Consider the following 25,787-nt stretch of genomic DNA (forward strand, 5'->3'; position numbering starts at 1 on the left):
ACCTAAAAAATTCCACAAGTAAGATGGAAGTAGTTTGGATTATCAAGTTAAAAGAAAAATGCTTTTAATCAACAGAAGAGGGGCCGTTTTGTTCCAGAAACAATACGGGCTGCCTGTTTTTCACATTTATCTTTCAACTCAAATTTCAAGGCAGCCAGTAAAGTTGATTAAAATTCATGGCTTTTGCTTGCAGCAATACCACTGCACTCTGATCCATCACACATAAGCCTGATAGCGCTGCTGCTGCTGCTGGCACACAGAAGAAGAGCTGCTCCTCTCCCAGTAGCCCCGTGCCTCACATGGGTGCTGCCCTGCCTGCTCCGGGCACAGCTCGTTCTGCCAGACCTGTTCTCGTGCAGGTGCACCAACGTGGGAGATTTAAAACACTGATCTCTATCTCCGAACTAATCGCTGCTGTACTTCTGAGTGCCAGTAACCGAGTGCATGCAGTAACCAACTGCCTGATTCTGGAACCAAGCAGAGGGGGAACTTAGTGCATGTCCCATTTGACAAAGGAGAAAAATAGTTTACTGCTTCATCTCCATTTACTTTGCTCGTAACATGCAAAGTACAGAAAGGGAAGAAAAAGTTTTTTCTTCTCTATCCACTGTCCACAGAAACTCATGCCTGCAGCTCAGAGAGGTAATGATGTAGCTGTGCTGAAGTCAGAGGGGCCACGCTGATTTACTCCATATGGTGGGATGGTCTGCATGTTCCAGGCATGCAGCCTGTAGTAACTCATGGTTTTATGTCATCTTGAGTGCTCCTCGGCAGTTCAAAGCACACATTCCCATGAAGAAAAAGGAATGCTTTCTGTGGGGCAGGAAGCAATTAGCTTTGAGTGGCAGCGAGGGGTCACGCACACCAGACGATGTCCAGTATTTCCTGACAGGGTATGTCCAGCTGCCACAAGGACGGGTACCAGCGATGCAATAAGTGGCATCATTACCCCAGAGCTTGTTTCAAATCAATAATCAGGCATCCTGGGTTTTGGAAAACCAGCACTGGTGTAACACCACACTCATATTACAAAATAGGCATCTAATATACGGAGGATTTGCGGTCATTGTCAGTATCACCCTCCATCCCTAGGCAGGGCTGCTAACCAAGGAGCCTGAGCCACTTTTAAGTTCTGCTAAGTACGTGCTGCCTACTTAGCTGGCTTCCTTTCCCATTGTCGTTTCTTTCCCTATTTAAGAGAGAAGCCAGAAAACCCCATGGAAGCACAGCAGGCTCTCAGCACAGGACAAAAGACAGGAAAGAATGTATTAAAAGACTGAGAACCTGCAGATTTTTAATTACTTTCAATCAGTCCAGGAGCATCCAGGAGCCAGAGGGGAATAAAGAAATAGATTCAATAAAACGTATCTATACTGGAAAAAAAAGAAAAAGCCACCAGAGCTAGACAGGACCCCAGAATTCGCTTCTCATGGGTTTAATGTGTGCTAAGCAGATATGTCTTTTTTTAGGTTCAGTCCCAGCAGAGCATCCACAGAGATTTTAGCCATCACTGCACCAAGGGGATTTTTGGCTGGACAGGATCAGAGCCTGTGTGCATCCGCAGCTCTCAGCACACAGCATCAGCTGCTGCCTGCAAGTTTTCTGCTACTTCAAACATGAGCTCAGATGAAAAAGGCAGAAGAAGCAAAAAATCTCCCAAATGCGGCTTTGATTGACCTAATTTATTGAAAACCGAGACCGTAAATCACAATAGGCTTTTAACTTCCTCTACCCTGCGCTGGTTGGCAAGGGATGGAGTAGGATGCAGAAGAAGCCCTGCATGGCATGCACCAGCTAAAAACCCTGGGCACCCACTCCTAGAGCCTGTGGCTGAAATAAAGAGATTTCACCAACTGGTAATGCAGCATTTGCAAAACATTTCACCAACAGAACACTCATCCATGCTTCCTGGTTTTGCCAGGCTTTGTAAGGCAGCACCAAGAATCCAGTCTCCCTACATACAAAGGGCTGCTCCCATTCTATGGAACTCAACCCACATCCCTGCCTTACGCGTGAAGGAGATCTCTAGTCCCACGTGATAACTTAGAGCCCAGGGAGGCAACGCCACAGCTCTGCAAGGTGAGGCAAGGAGAGGGGCTGCACACCCTCTGCAGTAACAACAAGTGGCAAAAAAAGTCTGTTTTGGAGTGTCACGGAACACGCTGAGTGCATTTCTGGAAGAAAAAATGATTTTATATACGTATATATTTTCCATATATATATGAAGGCAAGGCTCGGAAAATCCCAGTGAGACAGGAAAACACCAAAGACCACAAAACCAACCCAGCCATGTGGGTGGTAGACCCTGGAGGGACGACAAGCATTGAAGCTCGATATTTCCGCTGTAGTGTCATCTCCCCAAGCAAGGTCTAAGGTATCACCAAAGAGTCAGTTTGGAAACATTTCCCGCTGACATGCTCAGAAGGAGCAGCCGCTTTTGCTGCTTTCATCCTGCTCTGGCCCCAACTCTGCTAAAACCTCAGCTTGAATAAAAGGCTGCCCTTAAGCAGCAGGGCAGATTTGTTCTTCTCTATAGGAGAGAAACCATGAAAATCTGAATAATCTTTAAAACTAGGGAAAAATCACTTTGCACTTTAAACAGCGCGGTAAAGTCCCCTCTGGCAAAGCTCAACCACAGGTTAGAAAATGCAGCTGGTGGCTGCTACCAGGGGACGCTCCCTGCTCCTCTTCCATCTGAGCTACTGAGAGACGGACCCATCCTTCGGAGGCTCTTTTGAGTTATGCAGTCAAATCCCACTTCTGCCCTACGCTGCGATTGCACAGATCAGTAAGTTAGCTCAGTATACTCCAAGTGGCTTGGTGTGCATGTCCAGCATCATACTTGGAAAATGCGCTGTAGGGTAAACTCAGACATTTTTACATTTTACACATAGGAGTGTGCAAACATAAAGGCTTACAGACCTGACAAGAGTACGCTGTGACAAACTCTGTCATATCCCATCCCTCTTGAACAAACACAGACGGTTGCGCTGAACTACATGAAAACCAAAGCAGGCCTGGCAGCTGCAAGAGAACATCTGGATCCACTTTAAGATCAGAAATACTGAAGAAGTATGCTTATTTTACACTAATGATACCATTTTGCATTTCTACACAACCGTTCATCCTGATTGATCAGAAAACAGAGTGGAAATGACACCCACGGACATCCCCCGGCCCGCACTGCAGCTCACCAGGGCACGGAGGAGGAACTTCCATCACACCGATGGCTTCTGGAGCCGCAGACCTGCAGTGTACTCAGCAGGACAGACAGACTGCCAGCTGTTATGCACTGCTTTGGAAGGCTTTGGCATGGCGAAATGTCTTGAAACTCAATCTTCTCCAGGCTGAAAGGATGAAGGGCAGTGTGGATCCTCACAGTGCTGAAGCCTCCACATCCAAGTGGGATTTAAGAGCTAAAACTAACAAACCATCTCTTCATGACACAGGAAACCGAGCTAACTTGCTTTTCAGGTAAGTCAGGGCAAATCTATGACTAACAGATAGTGACTGATCAAAGGCTCCACGTGAATCCCTCACCCCATTGCAGTCACTGTGGGAGAAAACCCACAACATTGCGGGCAGATTTTGGCAGACACCAGAGGGCACTTCTAGGAGACTTCCACTCCTTCAGACAGGACTCAAGCATGCATTAACACAGCCAATGATGATCACTCCCAAAGCCCAGGCTGGAGCCTGCCCTCACCACGACGTTGGGGCACACCCCGTGTTGGCTGTGGGACCTTCTTGGAGGACACTGATCTCTGGCCGCAACTCACCTCAGTTGCAATGAATAGGGTTGCTAAAGCCAGCTGTTCTATCACATTTTTGCACCAGAAAGGAGCCAGGTAGCTCTCAGCCCAGAGCCTTGCCATGACAAGCCCCATCCTGTCTCAGGCTGTGCAGGTGACGGCACACACGGGGACGCGGTGCTCTCTGCCTGCCTTAATAAGCAGGGTGAAAGGCAGAAATGGCATGGGAAGAGTCACTCATAGAGCTGAGAGACATAAAGCATCCAGGGAGGGCGTTCAAGCAGCCCAAAGTACAGACAGGGCTCCCACCTCCAAGGAGAGGATGAGCGGCTCCCAGCCCTCGGCTCACAGCCAGGGATGAGCAGCACCGCCCAGAGCCTCATATTGGCTGCAGCTCCCTGAGCTATGCTGTCTTCTTCTCTGAGTATAGCTCAAGTGTTGCTGTAGAGAACAGGACTCAGAATCCATATTGCATATTTTTCACCGTTAACTGTACAGCCAGGAATGCAACTAGACCTACTAAAACCTTCAAGGAAAAATGAATCTGGAAGTTAAACTTCAAGGTATTTTTCTGTGGCCTTTCCTAAGCCGGTACAAGCGTGCTGGGTGCTGATTAGACACAATCCCTCCTTCAGATTATGGCTGCCAGTAGCCTCAAGCAATCACGCTGTCCTCGTGCTTGCCTTGGAGCAATTCGAGCTGCTCACAGGCTGGCTGCTATCAGCACAACACCGAAAAGTCAGAGAGGCAGCGTATCAGTGAACAAACAGGGCAAGGTCTGCTCTTCAGTGCTCAGCAGAGAAAGCAAAGCAGAGAGAATTTAAGATTAACAAGAACAAAAACCTCCAGAGCTGAAGTCTGCAAGACTGTGCACGCACATCTCTGGATCCAAAAGACCCCTCTGCCAGGCTCTCTGTGAAGTCTCCAGCTCTGGGAAGAGGTGATGAGAGAGCAGAGGACTGCTGTTGTGTTCTCACAGACTCACTGCCTACCTGTGGCTTCCACTGAAGGATGAGATTAATATCAGTCTTGTGACACAGGGCCATAACTAAAGACTGTCGAGACACCTTATTGCCTGGTATCAGTGCAATGATGTGGCCTTGAATTAGGGAGAATTAAACTCCTCTTCCCCTGCTGCTGCTCTGCAGATTGCTTGCAGCACCCCAGGCAAGCCTTTCCATTAAAAAACAAAACAAAATAAAACAAAACAAAAACAGGTCTAACCCACAGAATTGCTGCAAGGTGCAGGGTGGCAAAGCTGTGGCATCACAGTTTCACAAACACCTTAAATCCACCATCAGCCAGCACGAAACATCACAGCTCTCCTCCCACCCAACATCCTGCTCGGCTGCTGGCACAACCCTTGGCCAGCCATACCAATGAACCAACCCGGGAACCGATCCAGCTTTAAATTAACACAGCCAAAAGCAAACACCCAAAAAAACTCAAACCTTAATGCAAGGAGCTTTAACCCGGCTCGGTGCTCTGATCAGGTTCCCATCAGCACGCAGGGACAGGAAAGCAAGCAGCAGCGAGGCCAGGCTTCCGCTCCCACCGGCACTGCTGGCACGGCTTCAGCTGCAGGACAGGAGCTCGCAGGCTGCAGGGAGAGGCTCTGGCTTGCTCAGCTCAGCAGCCCCACAACTTTGCTTTTTAAAATCAAAAGGCCAGACGTTCTTCCTGCAGACCAGCTTAATCGCATCCTCACTGCAGGTGTGGAAAGGAGAGAGATTAGATCTCTGTGATTGCGTTGGCACAGTGCAAAAATGTGTTTTTGCCCCGTGTGCTTCAGAAACATGGTCAGAGCTTATGGAGAGTGATGAGAATAGGGACCTCCAGAACGCAGCACACAGATGTAGGTCACAAATGGTTGCATTGAGCCTCTTCCCTTCCTAGCACAAATACCTGAAGAGAGGAACTCAAGAAGCTGCACAGCTCCTCTGCAGCTAGAAACAGCACCTGAGTTCTGAGATGGACCCCAAGGCTCATCAGTAGTTTTAAATCAGTAGCCATACCAGCAGCCATCTGACCCAGTGAGAAGCACAAAACCCTCAGGCATCTGCTGATCCATTGTCTCTGCTAGCAGAAGAGAAGAGTGATGCTGCCTTCAGACTGCAGTAACTTTTGGACTCAAGCTTTACAAAGAAGCTGATCCTACTAAACATGTTAACTCCCACAATTGCACCTAAATGTCAGAAGCACACGATGCTATTTGAGTCTGGGTCTCTAAGGGAATAAGGATTAAGCTGACAAACTCAGTTTGTTCCTTGTTTGACAGCACAGCCTACAAACAGTGGTGGCCCAACTCAGTCCAGCTCCCATTTGTTAGTTCTGCTGGAAAGAGATGTTTACCTGGATATGTGTCATTTCTCACACACATTATGTTCTCCTGTTGTAGTCCAGAGCTGGATGTGCTCTCCCTGTGAGGGCAGGGCAAGGTTGGACATCCCTGGTTGCTTCATGTCATTTGGCAATGCTGTTGCAGTACAGGGGTGATTGAGTGCTGTCACCCCGTTAAGCCCATATCCAAACACAACTGCTGCCAACAACAGAGAAGGCTTACTCCTTAATCCATTTTCACCAAATATGTTTTCTAGAATGTCTGGATTTCATTTTGCTTGCTCTTCCTCCTCATGCAGTGCTTTACCAAACTGCAGCAAGGCACAGGGCAGTGATTATTATGCCTTGTGACCATGGGATGGACAGAGAAGAAATACAGTCAAAAACTGCAAAGCAAGAGAGAGATTCAGTCTGCTTGCTAGCCCCTGTCCCTCCCAACACCTTCATGACCAAGGGCTGCCATCAACAATGCTTCTCTGTCACAGCACTTCTGTACATACCAAGAATGCACTTATGAAGCAAATCTAATGTTCCTTGTGCTCCGGTTCACGCAGTCGGGCAGTCACCCAAGCTTCAACTAAATTCATCTCATGTGAAATTCCAGAGACAGGCACGTGCCAGGCACCCACTCCATGCACTTCAGTTGCTGTACTATGTGCTGATGTACATCAGTGTTGTGTCCATGGATCACATCACAGCCATGTAACCCTCAAAGTAACCCCAGCACAGAGGTCAGCTATAGCACAACAGCTTCCTTCCCCAGCTTTCGGGCTACACTGTTGTCTAGCACAGACACTCAGTAACTGCTCCATTACAAAAGTATCCTCCAACCCGTTCATCTGAGGGAAGTCTGCATGGACCAGAGCTACCATTTAATCAGGCCTATGCACAATTTTCTGCTTTAGGAGAAGCACGAGGACCCAAACAGAAAAAGGCTGATTTGCAAAGATGGCACACTGGATTACAAATAAATTCTTGCTTACTTTTTTTTTGCAACAGCTGTAGTAAAGTCGCAGAGCAATGCTCAAACTGCTTTCAATGCCAGTGTTACTGTTAATTTCTGAGACACAGCTTTCTATCATCAGTTCAGGTGTTCAAGCTTTTTGCCTTTTTTTTTTTTTTAAACAAAACTTCTGAATTAGAAAACAAATCTCAGAAATGTTAATGAAGAGAGAGACACTGAAATTTTGACTTCCAAACTGCGAGAATGCATCAAAGTAAAGCTTTTACTTTATTTCAGACCAATTTTCATGGAGTGCTCTTGGTGGTTTGAAAAATCCTCATTCATACATGGCAGCAACTTTCCTTTTCTGCCACATTCCTCTTGAGGTGGAAGACTTACCCCAGACTGGGAAGTCCAAGCAAGTTCATGTTTGCAAAACACGAAATCACCAGACTGAAAAGCACACATGCCTCAAGTTAAGGAAAAAGAAAGAGGTCAAAACCCACCCATGCGTGACCCCCACGCTGCCCACATACACAGCATGCACTGACGGCAGCATCCCACCCACCGCATGCTGAGTGCCTGAGTCTTGCCGCTGTATTTCACGCTGTGCCACGGCACTTCCAGGGCTCTCCACTTTCCCTCCACACCATTTTAGGACAACAGTGCCTCTAAAGCGTCTTCTATGTACACAACCAGCTCATACATACCCCTTCTCTTCCCCACAAATATTCTATGTAGCTCCTTGTTCCCATTCTCATTAGGTAGCACTGACCGCTGGGAGTAGATTTAACACTCCAAATCTACTGTATGCAATATATCTGCCTGGAGGTGTGGAAACATGGAGAGCTGTTCACTCCCCACTCACTACCAGGCTATTCCAGCCCTCTGGAGTTAAGCCTCCTATCTTTCCCTGTGCAGAAATCACCACAAATGCCCCAAATGGGAAGAGAAAATACACACATGAATGACTTCTATGCCAGCAGAAATGTTCCGCAAAGATATTTTAAATTAAAATAGATAAATAAATAAAAAATCTGCAACAATGTTATGGCAAAACACATTATTTAGGTTTCCACATTAGCTGTAATTCCCAAAATACTTCTCTCCACTGAGAAGTAAAGGCTTTGGATGTCTGCAAGCAATGAAAAGGAGAGCCAGAAAATTCAATCAAGCCTATTTTACAGTAGGAAGCGAGATGCTGGGGCAGAGCCTTATTCCCAACACATTCAGTTGAACTGCTGAGAAGAGTCCTATGAACAGAGGGAATGGGCAGGCACCCAGCAACCCCACAAAGGCTGGGTCAGATATGGAAGGAACAAATCACAGAATCATACGAGTTGGAAAGGACCCTTAAAGGTCATCTGCCCCAACTACCCTACAACAAACAGGGATGACTACAGTCTGATCCAGCTTGACCTTGAGTGTCTTTAAGGACAGAGAAATTCATAGCTCTTATCAGCTTCAGGGGACAGAACTTGGCAAAGAGGGCTATTCACCTCCAAAAGACCACTCAGTTCTTGGTGTTTTCCTGGATTTGTCATAACACTGAAAGTAGATACCTCATCAGCTGCTGCCTCCTTACCAAGGGGGATAGTGCCTGCCATACAGCATCCTGACAGCTTCTGGTTTGGTCATGAAGCTCACAAAGCCAGGAACACAGAGCCAGGGCAAGAAATTCAGCTCCCTGTTAAAACCAGAAGAAGGAAGTCCTAACCTTCCAGCAATGCAGAAGAAAAGTCTGGAAGTACAATCTGACTGCACACTAAAAACTTTTTAGGCCGCTCTTGCAAATGACATCGCTGTCTTTCTAGGACTGTGGCCTGGGAAGGATGGTTTGTTCAGCTCTATAACAAAATTGCTACTTCATTCCTGGCCATGACAACAGGCTGTGCACACAGTAAATGCCGTGGATCAATGGCTTTGGTCTCTGCCAAGCCAAACTTCTCCAGGTCCCCAGCCATGGCCACCAGGCACCTCGTGCACCCAGCAGCTTCCCCCCAGCTTCTCCTGACGCCTGGCCAGGTGACATCGTCCTCTCTGAACAAGCAAACCATGCTCACCACTCACTTTGAAATCCGCCATGAACACAAGAGTTTCCCATTGGAGCTCCCTGGCTGGAGTTATTTTTGCAAAGTAGATGCAACTCCCCACTCCCACCGCACACAGCCTGATTTCAAAGGATGCTGAGGATGTCACCAACCCCAGCTGTGCAAATTGCCCAAAGCCTGGACTGTCACCCTCAAACACCACGTTCAAAATAGGAACTACAGCCAGCAGTTTGCAGCAAAAGAGCTTGTAAAAGCAAGAGCTGGGTGATGCCAGATGTACATGTGCCTGTCTGTAGTATGTCTGCCTCTTGCCTTGGATATTCACTTTAAAAATCAGCTTCTAATTACACCCTTGCTCTCTGTTTTCACCACAGTAAGTTGGATGAGGCCAAAAGGGAGAATTAATGAGCGCGCATGGCAGCAGCCATAAACATTTCCCAACTTTCACTCAGTTTTGCAACACAAGATGGAGACATGCCCTCCTCGGAGGGCCAACAGATCAGTGCTCACAGACGATTTTAACTTGTCAGGCAGAAGAGTGAAGTTGCTGTACTCTCACAGTTCTCCCAGCCTGCTGTAAGCACCCTGCCAGCCACAAAGACGCAAGCACCCCTCCGACACTGGGGGCCTTTTGGGTCACAGAAACATCTCCAGCAGCAGCCCAGGCCACAAGCCATGTCCCGCAGCTCGGGTAAGGAGCTGCAGCACCAGCCCTTGGCACTGCAAGGAAACAAAGGTCAGGCTTCCTTGTTTCTTCCTCCCGCCTTCCCCAGGGCTATGAGCACAGACATGCTGATGGGGCCCATGGAGCTGCAATTTTATTTTTACTTTTTTTAAGACCTCTCAGTTATTTCTTTAGCGCTGGCATGAGGCAGACCAGCACCACATCACAAGATGTGCACAGTAAACCTTCTGGTGACTGTCACCTGTTATTCACTCACTGCAAATCCTTGCTGTTGTAACAAACTGTACGAAGGGAATCAGAACTCTCAAAGTCACAAATCTGCTAATTACTATGGCCTCTTTATGCAGGCTTCGGGATCAGCCATGTCATCTGGTTAGAAACTCAGAGCGGCTCTTCATTACTGGACTTAACCTGCCTGTGGACAGCGAAAAGATGGACAAAACTGTCACCAACTTCAGCAGTGCAGGAGCATTCATTACACGACACTCTCCTACCAGACACACTGAGCCCAGTGGCATAAATTTATGCTGTGCTACTGTGCCAAAGACCCAGACACCTCCCTCGAGCACCAGCCCTCGCAGACAGCACTGGAGTAAACCTGACTGCAAGCACAGAGCCTCTATCACCTTGGCTTCATACTGGCTCCTAGCACGCAAACCAAAGGCAGCGTTACAAGTATCTGCTCTGCAAATTAAGAGTACCTTTAGTTGCTTTGAAAAATAAGAGCTTATTTAGTCAGTACATTGGCTTCTTCAAAGAGTCTGCAAACTAATTAGCCACACCAAGTTGCTATTAAAACACAGAGCTTACATGCAATACTCTTGATGATAAGAGAGATGGTGCCTTGGTACCAGAGCTATAGAATTAGCACAAACTGTTCATGAGATGCATTTTCCTATCGGCTCCAAATTATACTTCAGACTGAATGTTTTCCTTTCCCAGAGTGGATGTGGGAATTCACTTATTTTATTTGTAAGTTCAAAGCAATAATAAATTTTGCCCATGTACAGATTGAGAGTTTGAATATTCAACAGAGTGAGAGCGAGCAGGACAGGATGGAAGATGCTAAAAGAAGCTGAAGTTAAGAAAATGAAGAAGGCAGAAAATAGCTGCTGTGATACAAAAGACCCATGCAGCGGTTCCAGATCAACTTTTACAGGACAAGGGGATTGTTTAAATGAATGCAAAGGGCACGCTAGCCAGAGGCAAACCCTCCCTTCTAGATGCAGATAAGCTCTCCAGCAAATCAAAGTTTACCAACCCCAAAGATATGCAAAGCCCAGAGACTGAGACCGCAAGACTCACAGATTTTAATTCCAAGAGTTTCTGCCCACCCCTGCTTCTTACAGCGCGGGTTTATTTGGCAGATAAGCCTTTGCTACTTAAAAGAATCAAAGGAAACAGCATCACAGGAAAAGAAATTTCCGTTCCCCTTTCAAGTTGCATTCATCTGGTCCCACTGTAGCTTTACAGGTTTACTTACAGCAAAGAGCAGGTCTGCATCCGACAACTCCGTGCCGCGCTTGCACCCTCCAGCCCGGATTCCTCTCCTCTGCAGCACCCACAGAGCCAGCCCCACCCCAGGAGCTCCCTCCTGCAGGGAATCACCACCTCCTGCTCCAAAGGTGTTGCAAACCACGGTTCTGAATTACAGGACAGGATCTGACAGCAGCCGCGGGGAAAACAGCACGCATGTCCCAGCAAGGCGGGGGGGAACTAAAAACTCCCACTACGCATCACCATGACTAGTCCATTACCAGCTTATAACATGCCATATACCTAATTTCCTTTCTCTCTCCTTGCTAAACTTTCACTGAAGGCATTGATTGGACTTGTCAGCATGTTCTCACATAAGGCAGAATTCAATTAAACCAACAAGATAGCAGGTATTGGGTGTCTGCTTAAAAATAACAAGTAGCAACACGTACACGCTGTCAGTGTAACCAGAAACAAGGATGCTGCGCAACTTATTTTCTAACTGCTATCTGCACAAAAAAAAAGCCAGAAGCAGACTTCAACCAAGGGCCTGCAAGTAGCAGGACAGCAGCAGAGTGCAGCAATCACTGCATCTTATTTCATGCGCTGGATCAGAGTTGATCCGAGCAGCAGCCACATAAATCCGGAGGGGCTCTATTAAAAACCAGTGCAGTGACTCATCCCACGTAGAGAAGCATAAATTCAGAGTCTGAGCATACATATATTCCTTAAGAAAGCCTTTTGCTTAGTGACAAAAATTTCTTTGTTGGACAATCTCGACCACAGCTCTAAATGTCGCAGGACATTTCTGCTGCTCGAGTAATGCAGACAGGCGTCAGCCCACTTGCAATGCCAGGGAACTATCAGCTGTAAATGTGTGTGCCAAGCAACTCTGCCACGGGCACTTTAACACAGTACTATTTTAAATCTTCCGAAAACTATTTTTAATCTTCCCAAATCAGACACTGCCACCCACCATACCCTAGGGCAGTGCTATGGATGTCCCAGTTCACTGAAACCCAAAAATTCCAGCAGCAGGATCCCAACACTGCTCTCTCTACTGCAGAAGCAAGGAGCTCTTTGCCACCTAGCCCAAAAGCCCAGGATTTTCCTTCTGGAAGGCAGCAGTGAATCCATGCCACAGGGTCTCCTTCACGGTCCCTTGGGAAGCTCCAGAGGAGGAGAGCTTGGCCTTTTTCAGACACATGCTACCATTCACTGGGGACAGAAGTCTCTTCAGGATGGCGCCCCTTGACCAAGCACGCAGTGACAAGCAAATCACAGAATGGTTTGTGGGGGAAAGGACCATAAAGCCCATCCAGTTCCACCCCCCTGCCATAGGCTGGTTGCCCCCCACCAGATCAGCCTGCCAAGGGTCCCATTCAACCCAGCTTTGAGCACCTCCAGGAATGGGGCACCACAGCTGCTCTGGAAAGTCTGTGCTAGTGCCTCACTGCCTTCTGAGTAAAGAATTTCCTCCTAACATCTAACCTAAGTCTCTGCAGGGACATCCAGTTTTCAAATTCCACATCCCTCCTCACCAGCTTTCTGCAGCAAAGATGCTTTTAAAAACAAATAACAAACAAACAAAAAAATTAAAGTAATTCATCCCAGTAGTAACCCTGTCATAGACAGAAATGTTTTCCCTCTCTTCAAAAAATCCTACCTAGAGGCCCTTGTGTTCTAGAACAAAGTCAACTTGTGGATCCTACTGTCTGGCTCTTCATCCAGTGAGAATCACAGAAAGGTTTGGGTAGGAACGGATCTTCAAGATCACCTAGTTCCAGCCCTCTGCTACAGGCAGGGACACCTCCCATGAGACCAGGTTGCTCACAGCTCCATCCAGCCTGGCCTTGAATGCTTCCGGGGGCATCTACAACCTCAGTGAGCAACCTGTTCCAGTGTGTCACCACCCTCACAGTAAAGAATTTCTTCCTAATATCTAATCTAAATCTACTCTCTTCTAGTTTAACGCCATTTCCCCTTGTCCTGTTGCTACATGCCCTTATAAAAAGTCCTTCCCCAGAGTTCCTGTAGGCCCTTTCAGGTACTCAAAGGCCACTACAAGGCCCCCCCGAGCCTCCTCTTCTCCAGGCCCCAGCTCTCTCAGCCTGTCCTCGTAGCAGAGGCGCTCCAGCCCTCTCATCATTTTCATGGCCCTCCTCTGGACATGCTCCAGCAGCTCCATGTCCTTCTTGTGATGGGGGCTCCATAACTGGACACAATTGCTCTAAGTGGAGTCTCACAGGAGCAGAGTAGAGGAGCAGAATCACCTTCCTCGATCTGCTGGCCATGCCTCTCTTTGTTCAACCAGAAGCATCTCAACACATTGTCTCCATTTTCTGAACTTGTGCAGGTAATCTGAACAAACTGTCACTGAGCACAACAATAACAAACACTTCAGCAACCACATATACCCAGGAAACAAAAGCCCCACCACCATCTTAATCACCATCCTGTCCTGTTTCCGTGATGATGATGACTCCTCCTCTCCCATTATGCATCAGGACCAAAGTATTAAAAACAAAACCAGAAATCATTGAGGCCATATATCATGCACCTATTGATCCTCTTACTTTATTTGGTACTTTCCCAGTGCCAAGGTACTATTAACAGTTTCATATGTGTCGTGCAAAACCTTAAAATTAGCATGGTATAGCCTTTACTCTGAAATGTGGTAGCGTTTATTCTCCTAAGAATTTTTTTTTAAGCTGGGATATTTGCTCTCACATGGATCAAATATAGAAACTTATACAGATACGTATGCATAAACGCTACTCATATGGATGCCATACAAGCACCATATGTTTTATGCATTAGACAAGATGAGGTCATAAACATGACTGAGATGCTACAGCGCCCACACAAATGTAATATATGTTAGAAGCAAAGGGTAGATAACATCAGTGGAGCCAATTCTGAGAAGCACTGGGGGCCTGGTTTTGCTTACTATCACTATGGGCTCAAAGCTGGGGGTCTAGGGATGTTTAACAAAGCTGGGGGTCTAGGGATCTTTAACAGAGTAGCCATTAAATTTAAGATACTGGAGGATGTAATGGTGTTTGATACAGGCCTGTGATATTAATAAAAGTCATTTGATCATTAAAAATCCTACAGAATGGTTACCAACTTGCAAAAGGTTGATTAAGCTTAAACCTGCTGCACTCTACTGGATTTTGCACCTATATACATAACCATCTATACAACACACAGTAAAACACAAAGTATTCCACCACCTCAGTCGGACTGGATCCATATCAGGTTTGCTGTTGCTCACATTGTTCATCATGCTGTTCATAACCTCACGTTTCATTTGATCAGGCAGAATTGCCCTGTTATTTCCGTTTTGACATTTCCCATGAAGACACTGTATGTTCCCAAAAACAGAGCCGGCCTAAGCTGCCTGCGCTACCAGAAGGAAGAGGGGACAAGAGGCAGCACTGTCCTCACAAAGACCTCCTTGTAGTCACTCTGACTAAAGCCCCCAACTTAGGGGAAGTTTTTGGCAGGGGCCCTATAGAAATGTGTTGGCAAACAGCAGAGAAAGATGTTGTCAGCTCTCCAGATGTTCCTGCCCCTTGAAAGTCCTGACATATCTTCCCACGTTAGAGGTTACCCTTCCTCTACAATCTTTCTTCCCCTACATGGCCCCAGTCCTCACCAACCAAATATTTTTTTATTTATTTTCAAGGGAAGAGAGGCAGAAGTCCTTCTCTCCTCCGCTGCTTCTCCTAAATACATATGCAGACACCAGGGAAGAGGCAGCGTGGGGAACACAGAGCCAAAGCAGGAAGCTAACTATCTGATCAATACTCTTTGATTTAATTAACTCTGGACAATACTCAGTGTCGATGTCATAGAGGAGTCGCCACAGGCAAACTTCAGTTTTCAAGAGAGATTACTTTCACAATCTGAGAAATAAAAAGTAGAAATAAAAATAAAGAAGACTTGAACCCTGAAGGGATTCAGGATGAAACTCACCACCTAGAGAAATCTGCCTTCAGCAAAGTGAGTTGGCTCACGTACCTAATAGTCAAACCCCTACAAAGAAAACAGCTACTACACCAGATTTATTCATCTATTTTGTGTCCTTGCAGTTTCACATGTAAACTTAGTTAATACATTCTTCTTATTCTCCTTCTGTACCCTTTTGACTAAAACCAGTTCTCTGGACAGGAAAGCAGCTCAGCAGCCCCCAGCGTAAACTTTCAGCTCTGTCTGAAAATAGGTCACAAAAGCCATTTGCTGCACATAAAAGCTTGTTACCTCCTCCAGTTTATTAAATTTTATCTCAAAACAGAGATCTCTAGAAATATATATGAAACAGAGCTGTTAACAGAACACACCAATATCTCACTAACATCTATCATATTTTAAGGTCTATTTAGCTTCGCCAATATACATACATTAATTCTAATGTATTGGATCTGGACCAGAAGCTAAAAGCCAGGACAGCAGGCCTGGAGCAGCAGTCTGGATACAAGTCCTAACTTGGCAGTTTGAACACATACATAATCATCATTATTCAAACTCAGTGAAGGGAGGGCAGACCCTGAATCCCTATTAGATTTACTGACTTAATAATTTACTCAATTTACTAATTTCCTTAGTACATTTACCGACCCAGTCAGAAAGGATTCAACCTACAGCAGCGATGGCTACAACTGAACACTTGCTCTCCATCACTAAGGACACCTTGAAGATGGGCCAACCACCCAAGTCATCTCCAGGCAAGCAGTGAGGCCTGCGGTGGGAACTCCATGAAAAACAGGAGCTGGCAAGAACCTCCCTGCTCCTCCACTCATCCCTTGTTAAGCACTGCTCAAGATCTGCTAACACATCCTTGGCACTCACATCTCAGAGGTATCTCCCTTCTGGTCAACGATATGCATAAGAGAGAGCTCTTAATGAGTTCAAAGTGAAATACCCGGGAGTAAATTAATCCAAATCATCACTTCACAACATCAGTAGGAAATTAATATCTCACACCAGAGATACAGACAGAAGAACAGAGCCACAACTCCAGTTATCCAGGACAAGCCCAGCTTTTGGATGTGCTCCTCCCCACACTGCAACCTGTATCCCCAAAATTCAGCTCCAGTGCCCAGCTTTGGTGCCATCTGAGGAAAACCTGGAGCAGGACCCAAAGCTCCCAGCACCTGGGGCTGCCTTCAACTCTTGCACAGGAGGCCAAGCAACGTGTGTGCAAAGCACCAGGGAAAGCTTTGGTCTCAAAAGCCAGAGACATGACACAGAAACCATGAGCATACATACAGCTCCTCTGGTCCCAGCTGTCATCTCTGCCCCTGCAATGGGGAAATCTTTGGCTGCATGATGTGATAATGGAAATATCTGCCTGCTCTGCTCAGACCTTTCAAGCATCTGGAAAACAAGAGGCCAATTCCAGATGATCTGACCAAGACAGGCTGTGGATTGACCATGTTCTGCCCCACCAAACCCAGCACCGGCAGCAGGAGAGCTCTGTAAAGCAACCAGCACCAAGCACTGCAGGCAGGAACCCAGCATGCCCACCACTGCCCTAAGCACCATTTGCAATACAGAAAGCACAAAAACACAAACCACACTCTTACCACTTGAGTTACACACGTACTGACAAACCAACTTTAAGCTTCATCCAAACCAGCTCCTCATTACTCCCTCTAATTGAGATTTAGACGTGTATGAAAGACAGTGAGCATACACTAAGCATGGCACATTTCCTTGAAGTCTGTTCAGTAAATTAAAAACTGCAGTTACATCATTGCTACTGGAATACAAATAATACAGCCAAGGCAATGACACCAACCTAGCTGGTTAAGGCTGCTGGACAGTTAAGGGTTTTTGTGCTAAGGATGGAGGGAAGTGAGCAGATCTGAGTTTCTCCTTGCTTACTGCAATGTTCTGGAGACAAGAGGGGTCTAAGAAGGAATCAATCACTGTTTATTTTCAGGCTCAAACATCATCTTTACTTCCAAGCAGGTGGTAAGGTCAAATTACAACTGAGCAAAAGACGGCTGAAGGGAGGAAGTAGGGGAAAAAAAAAAGAGGGAGACCCACTTCAGTAACCCAGTGAAGGGATTAAAATGGTACCTGATTCATAAAGTGAGAAACATGGCCATCTGGAGGAGGGGAAATCACAGCCAACCTCTCAAATCCAGAGGACGTGGGAAAAAAAGTATTTCAAACATGCCTAACAAACAGGAATTGCTTTTGTCTGCTCTAAAAGCGGCAGTGCTTTGGCCACCAACGTGACCAGCAGTTACAAAAGGAGAAATCTCAAAAACAAAGCACTGAACTATGCCATGTCAAAAGGCTGCTGTCCCACGCCAGCAATATTCAGAGCTGGGCTGTGCTGCAAGTTTCCATTCATAGTCACTGCTCACAGGACAATACAAAAGCCACTGCCTTACCATGTACGCAGAAAGAGAGACAATAGCACTCATAAAAGCCCATGTAAAGCTTTTTAGAGGGATTTTGAGCTCCATATCTGATCTGATCAGTCTCTTAAAGTCAGGCTCTAACAAGCCATGCAGTTTGCTGGTGCACTACTGCTTTAGTACTAACCCTCACAGTTAACCATCCCTGCATGTTTGACACATGCTACTCCCACCATCCTCATCCTCTACGTGTACATGATACAAAAGTTTTGGTACGAGGTACCACACCTGCATGGGAACCAGCAGAAATCACCCTCACCTTATCTTGGATGTTTGGACTTTTCATGGGTCTGTTTTTGCTTGGCCTTTTCACAACGTGGCTAGTGGCCAAGAAAACTGCCTGACCATAGCAGCTGGGCCTGATGAGTCAGGGCACATGAATGCCATCTAACTAATCCCCTTCCACCTGTGCGCAGGGAGTGTTGGCTGCTCAGCTGAACATGACCAGGACCAGCAGTGCCCTGCAGAGCAAAACTTGGGCACCAAGGTCAGACCTGCCCACTTCCCAGTAACCTTCAGCAAGGGGAAAAACAAGAAAAAATAATAATTCTTAAAAAAAAAACCCTCAATCCCCAAACAAAAGCTTGACTTTTCAAGTGGCACGTGAAGAAGTGCAGCCATCAGAGCACAGAGTGAGTTGTGACAGTGTGGCACACAATGCGATATAAATTGAGCATGCACTAGAGCCTTAGCCAGCTTTCCTCTTCGCAGAGCCCACAACTTCTGAATTTGCTAAAATAGTAAGCACCCTGACGTTAATGCAGTCACTGATGCTAAATAAAGCCAACCAAAGTTGTGCCGCTTTGATCAGCCTTTTCATAAACGCAGTATAAATAATATTGCTGCTTTTCCATATCTTAAGAGGCTTTTACATTTGGAAAGTGTTACGGGGGCTCGCTGGAGATGTAAGTAGTGTTTTGTTTCTTTTTCCCTCTCGTGCTTTTTTTTTTCCTTGATGTTTTTCAAACTGTAGACAGAAAAGTTAAACAACCCACTCCCAATGATCCAAACAATGTGTTTACATAAGGGTTTATAAAATGAAAAACCAAGTTACTACACATTGAAATATTCTGTGCTCTGGCCAAGTGTCTCAGCAGCCTAATGTCTGCAGAGAAACAGACCTGAGCTATAACGTTTCTGTCCAAAGTTTTGGATTTTTTAAGCAGAACACAAAGAAAAAAATGCACAACCAGTTCAACAGCAGAAGTCCCTGGCTGGAGGAGCCTTGCTGGCCTTCTGTGGAGACCTGTGGTTGTCTGAAGCAAACCAGGGTTTACGTTTGTTCACGACAGCACTGCTACTTCACCAGCAGCAGCATGAAGACGTTGGTAGACCGCTTCTGCAGCCTCCAGGTTCTTTCTACATGCTCCCCTATCCACTGCACATGAGGATGCAGAAGAAGCTCAGGAAGCACAACTCACGCAGCCTTAGGGGTCGATAGAGCTGTTGGTGGTGCAGGACCACCACGCACATCTGCTCCCAGCAACTCAGCTTCTTCCAAAACGCCAATCCCTGGAGACGCCATCTCAGGTCCTCCAGCCATGCCCCTCCCACTGCTCTTTCACAGCCTCTACACAGCTGTTCACAAACCCCTAGACACTCAATTAGCATTGAAAAACCTGAGCAAAGCATCAACTTCCAGTTTGGCACCTCAGAGGCAGATGAGGACGTGCGTGGTTTATGCTGAGGGGGGTTATCACTGTGCTACGCAGTAGCCCAACTCTGATTCATCCTGTTAAAGTCATTTCTGCCAATTAGCGCAAAACCATTTCCTTCTGTGACAATTAATACTTACAGAAGTTATCCATCCAGCTCACAATGCTCTACAGGCATCCTTAAAACCTTATCTCCCAAGGCACAGGAAGAAGCTGCTTTCACAAAGGTGGTATTTTAAAATCCTATCACATAGAGAAAGTAAGCTTAATCACAACACAAGGATGCTTTAGGGTTACCATGACTAAATGTATCAGCATTTACCCGTGAGTGCTGGATGGAGACTCTGACATTACTTCTTGCTTCAATCCCCCCAGCATCCCTGCATCAAACACAGGCTACGTGTCCAAAGGGAACCGAAGGAGCACCAAAGTCAGGATCAGACATTTTGTCATCACTGATGTCATCATTGCTCCAAAAGGGCAAGAAAATGAAGGAGCTCCCCCATATCATCTGAGTGGTATTTGGCTAACGCCTTAGAACACACGAAGTTAAATGCACAGGCACACAGAAAGAAAGGGTCTGAAAGAAACCCACAAAGCATACAAAGTCACTGCACCCAGACTGAACCCGGGGCAGTCACAGCACTGCTGGGCTCCCTGATCCCAGAGCAGCTCCACCACCCGTTCTGCTAAAGAAAACTCTCACAGGAGCAAAATGCTGGAGGCCTACACCCCTGATAGCTGCCTGAAATGCCTTCTGAGACCTTGCTTCACCCCATACTTGTGGGGAACAATTCTTTTTTAATGCAGGTCCCGAGAGAGTTTCTCCTGGAGAATGATCTTCTATTGTCAGGCCTCAAACAATGCTAGTTTTATTATTTTATTTTTTTCCCTGACAAAAGCTTTATAATCCTCTGCTTTTTCATGAGACTAGAAACCACTATATGACAGCTTTAAACTTTCCTTCCTTTAAACCCAGCACTCGTGCCTCAGCTATAATCCTCCTATTGGAAAGATCTGTTTGCAAGTCCCTGCCTCCAGGCAGCAACATCACAGCAGCGATTAGGGCCCACAAAATCCAATCAAACAGCCTCATCTTTCAGCTCAACGGCCACGAGTTTAATTTGATGGGAGGAACAGCAAGGAAGTTAAGTGACAATTTGTCGTTACAAACTGCTCCCAAGCCACGCCATTCCCAGGTTCTTCCTCTGCAGCTCCGGAGTCCTTTGAACTGCGGGGATGGCACATCTGACAGCACCAAAGGCACTTTGACATCTGTGTCCCATTTTTAACCACCCTCCCCCTCCCCACGCACAGGGGCTTCTGAGACCTTTTGGACTTTTGATCGTCCTCTGGCTCTGCCTGGCTTTTCCTCCTCCTTCCAGTTTTATCCACAAATGTTCAGTAACTACAGGGACTGGCTCAAATTCTTTGACATACTATGAACAGCACCTGTATAGCTTAAAATGGTGGAATTTTATCATTACAACAGTTGAAATTTAGCTCTAATTCTGCAAAATCAGAACATGAATTAAAGACGGATCAGCTTTCTGCTCCAGGAAAAAAAAATAAAAGGAGAATATTCAGTGATGAAGCAGTGAACACATTTTGCAACAATGAAATCATAACCCTCTCCTTTTCTGAAAACTGCAGTGAAGTCAGAGAAACTGCCACTGTCCAGAACAAATCAATGACACACCCTGCAATCAGGCATACCCATGAAGAGCAGAGCTTTGGTCAGCTTGCCACAGGCGGACAGCAAAGCTGCAAAGTTCAGCTCAGGATCCCATTAGTCCCAGCTATGCTTCAGGTCTGCCTTTCTCCCCGAGAATGCAGCTGCTATGGAGAGGCACAGGGATGTGCCAAGGACCCCCTCCATTTTCAGTACATTCAGACATGGCTTTCCAGGTGCTTTCCCTCCTATTTCCTTGAACAGCCAGGCATCAGGGATTCCCTGTGTTGGAGGACCATGATATCACCAAGCTGTACCCTCAGCTTGCAAAAGCCCTGAAACCACCATACGTGGGAAGCAAAAAAAAATAATAATAATAATAATAATCCCCTGCATCCAATCTCTTAAAATTATGGTCTGGCAGTAGTACTGGCTTCTTTTTCTTCCTCTCTCATTTTTTTACTTTTTTCTCCTGAGCTGCTGATCTGCACTGAGCTTCTTCCCCTCAGAAAACAGTAAGTGGAGAGGGAGAAGACAGCACTCCTTAAGAAAAACAAAACAAGCAAACCAAAAAGCCTGGAAAGAAACAGCATGAGATACAGTAAGGCAGTTGTCTGACAGCTCTCTCCCAATACACATAACATGGGAGCCAGCATCACTTCAACAGCACTGCCCGTTTGGGACCGCGTCCTGAAAACTGGGGGATGTTTTTGCTTTTTTGTTTGTACTTCTGTCCTTGCTTTAAACTCTCATTTTTTTTTTCCTTTACAAGGCAGGAAGGCTGACTCTGTATCGCTGACCCTACCTCATTCTTAACTACAAGGCTGACAGCTGCATCCCTCATTGAATCTCTTCCAGATGTGGGAGCAGGCCGTGCTAGCATCACACAGGACACACTCCCCCACTCTAGCAATTCATTGTGCTAATTAATAATCTGTCTTCAGAACAGGCAGTAATCAATGAAAGCTAATAAACATACAGAAGGCCCATATATCACATAAATTGTCATATTGATGTGGTGAAAGGGCTCCTGATGATGCAAACAGGAGCTGAAAACACTGCGATACTGCGATCGCAGGCGCACCTATGTTGCAGGCTGAATGTCCAAGCTGACTTCTTACGTTCCAAAAGCAATTGTATAGGCTTGCTCCCAGCATAATTAACTCTGCTCTTCTAGCCACTAATTAGCAAGAAAGCAAACTTAGTGTTATATCACATAAATGGGATTTGAATTGCACTGACTGCAAAGGGCCACGCTACTACAGCTCCTGCCAGGTCAATATAAAAGAGCTGCATGGGTATCTATACACTGTTCTTTTATGTATGGTATAAATCCAGCGTGAATGTGTGTGCCAGCTAACAAAAGTCCATTCCTGAACTGCATCATGTTGGAAAGGAAGATGATCCTAGCATGCACAGATCTAGTGCCAGGTCAGTCCCCTTGCACTCAGATGGGTTTACCATGGGCTGCACATGAGGATTCCTACATCTACCACATCATTTCGGCAGCACAAAGAACAGCAACACCAGACGGGGGCTCTAGATGCTATAGGAATGACAGAACAACAAGTGGTTACACTCAACAACCCACCCACCACTGCTCAAAAAAGTGCTCTGCTGACAGTGCTGTTTATTCTGTACAGACATAGAAAAATCCGACCAACATACTTTATTCATGGCCTCTGCTTGACCGGGCCGAAGATCTCAGCTAAGAACTAAGGAATCTGAACCACCATTTTCAAGTGTCAGAAAGCAAACCAAGCATTGTATAGGTGTTTTTTTTCCATACATCTTCATTTAACTTGTCTCTTGTGCACAGCTTCACCCATCTCATACAGTAAATTCAGCTGAAAATGAAGATAGTAAAGACCTAGTTAAATCCATTTCCAAAGGCAGCGTCTGTTGGGAAGTGCTTCAGGTCTGGAGAAGGAAAGAGTAAAGGCGTCCTTGCTCTTCCCCATTCCTGTATCACAGACTTCAAGGCAAAAATTCAAGCAGCAAGAGATGCCTGGAATTTCTTTACCTCCAAAGTGAAGGATTAAGGCAAACATTATAATAGGAGGAGATGTCTGGAATTTCTCTAACCTCAAAGCTAAGGTCTATTTGCAGCACCTTCAAACATTGCTTCTTGGATCACATTTGTTAAGCATTGCTGCAGAAAGCTCCTCAGAGGTGTGAGTGCTTTGGGTCAGCTCCTTGTCATGTCACCCATGGCACCTACACCCAGCAACTGCAAAATACCCTTCAGGTAAGGTGCAAGGGCTGATTTAAAAGCTTCTCTCAAACAAAGGGCATGCAATGAATGCAGAAGCAAGGAAGCGATTAGTATTGCTGAAGAGATGTTGCCATTTCACATCTGAAACCTCCAGCTTAATATTTGATTGTCACTTTAGGCCTAGGCAGCTTCAGTAGAAGCATACCTTGTGCTCATACTCTAAACTTCCAGTACAGGTAACTAAATCTAACACTTAAAAAAATTTCCTGTACTTTGAGTATATCTCAAGTATAGAAGTATAATCACAGTACATCTGGCATTTAAATAAAATAACCATTAGCACAGGAAACCCTAGCATAAAAGTACTGGGCTACTCAAAGACAGATGAATATGGAGAAGCAGCATGGGACTGGATTTAATGCCATATTTACCAGGGATTTGCTGTGCTGAGAAATGCAGAGAACTTCCTGTGGTAGGCTGAGCTCAGTTACAGGATTAAAAATACAGGCTATGACTAAAACTGGAGATTTAATTATCTGGCTTAATTGGACAAGGAGGAAAAACAGCTCCAATATAGGCTGTGTGCTCCAAGAAGGCAGCAGACTACTTTCATAAAAGCCAAGACACCTGCAGAGCTGTTACGAGTTGAAGGGTTTTTCATGTTGCCCATTAAAAAAATGCAGGTATCTATTTGTTAACTAGAGCAATAGAAATGGTCACTGGAGTTTAGAAGGAGAAACACATTACTCGAGATGAATTGGATTATGCTATACCAAGCCTACAGATTAGCATGAATTAGCCTCTACTGACAGCAAGTTCTGGCAACGCTCCGACCCACAACCAGCGAACAACTCCATATAATTTCAAGTCATGTTCACAATTATTAACCAAATCACATACACAACTGGCACCAGCAGACACTAACCAATCGTACAAAAATTATCCTCCTCAAAGCAGGCATTATGCCCAACCCTACCACTGACTCATGAAATGCCCTGCAGCAGGTCATTTGATGTCTTTGTGCCTCAATAAAATAAGAATAATACTTTCTCGCCTTCATACTAATTGCCACTTAAGATCTATAGATGAGAAAAGTTATGGAAGTGATTACTAATAAATCACGTCATGACATTCCTAAGGCCTAAATTTATTTTACATGTCACTCAGTGGTGAGTAACAGCAGTTTCCTCTCTGTGAAGTGTAATCCAATTTGTTGTGGCTATTTTTGCAACAGCCGTACTTACTTTCATGCTCCTGCAGGTTTCCTTTGATGTCCCTCTGATCACTGCACAACATTACAACAAGCCCATACCTTGGGTCCCCACCACTGAGATGGACTGTCACCCAAGCTGCTGCTGGTTTCACTGGTCCCTGTGCTGGGAAGAGAAGGAAGCATACATCCCACATGTCTGTGGGCTTTCTGATGGCCCTGGAGCCACAAGGAGGTAAGAAACAAGTATTTCATCAGCAAACAGGGCTCGGCTGGCATTCCTTATTTATCCACATGCTAAACTGGATTACCTAAAGCTTGACACATCACCATGCCCCACACAGGTCACCAGCATTATTATCCCTGTTGTGCCATGGAGAAACCTGTAATGAGATTAATGTGATTGCCCAGGGCCATAAAGCAAATCCAGGGACGAGCTAAGGGCAGAGACAGGATCAGGACAGCCTCCATCAGTGCTGTGCTTGGCTGTGCTTTCACACCCCCAGCCACATGCCAGCACCAGGGTGCATGGAGCAATTCTATCAACAAATGAAGGAAGTGATGCAACTGAACAGCAACCTCGGAGTGAGTGTCACAAGGAGGACTGTGGCATTTCACCCACAACCTGTCTGACTATGTGGGCACACAAATAGCACTGAAAAGTATTTCATTTTCTAAGGCTCTTTCTTCAGGAGAAACTCCATGTGCCAATCTGCTCCTAAACTCCTACAAGAAAATAGTAAGTGTGCAAACAGGCCGGAGTATTGCCTCAGACAAACAAGTGTGCAGCAACCTGTTGTGCTTGCAAGGATGAATCACTGCCTCCTGCAAGCTGTAATTTACTGGGAGGACACCAACCAGCTCTGTGTGGTAGGCAGGTGAAACCAATGCCTCCCCACTTAATTGGCTGTTTTTCTTCAAACTCAAACTTGGTTGACTGGGAGGATCTCCCATGTGCTACCAAACCCAGAGCACAGATTCAGTAACAAGTTCCCTGACAAAGACATCACCCAGAGAGAAAAAGACACCTTTCCTTAAATTCAAAACCTTTGGCTCACTCTCATTTTCAACTGATTCAAAAGACCCCAGTCTCAAGAAAAAAGATCTTGTCTTGGCCAAGAAACCTTTATTGTCAAAGGTTTCAATATGACCCGGGGAAAAGTTAGTCAGATCATGTGCAACAAAGGAACATTAACAGGTAATTAATAGGATGCATTCAAGCGTTCCTCTCATTAAAAAAAAAAAAAAAGCTAAATTTATACTACAAAGCAGAAAACATTTGGATTCAGGCTTTAACAATGCCCTCATTATTCATGATCAAGTGCCCTAACCACAGAAAGTTGGGCATCAC

The 25,787-nt window shown here is 45.8% G+C and overlaps 1 protein-coding gene across 8 annotated transcripts in view; it reads right to left on the reverse strand.

Moving 5' to 3' along the window:
- Positions 1 to 25,787, reverse strand: part of PDZD2 (PDZ domain containing 2) — a 194,379-nt gene that overhangs the window by 67,003 nt on the left and 101,589 nt on the right. The window contains exon 1 of one of the 8 annotated variants that reach the window (XM_004937168.5): positions 11,255 to 11,325. The exons of 6 other annotated variants lie outside the window; for them this stretch is intronic. In XM_004937168.5, coding sequence (XP_004937225.2) covers positions 11,255 to 11,274 — 20 coding nt within the window. In that variant the 5' untranslated portion in view covers positions 11,275 to 11,325. Of the gene's footprint in view, positions 1 to 5,203; positions 11,326 to 25,787 lie in introns of those variants that run through there. One more of the 8 variants, XM_040656510.2, reaches the window with a different exon arrangement.

This window comes from Gallus gallus, chromosome Z, assembly GCF_016699485.2.
Source record: "Gallus gallus isolate bGalGal1 chromosome Z, bGalGal1.mat.broiler.GRCg7b, whole genome shotgun sequence".
NCBI classification, from domain to species: domain Eukaryota; kingdom Metazoa; phylum Chordata; class Aves; order Galliformes; family Phasianidae; genus Gallus; species Gallus gallus.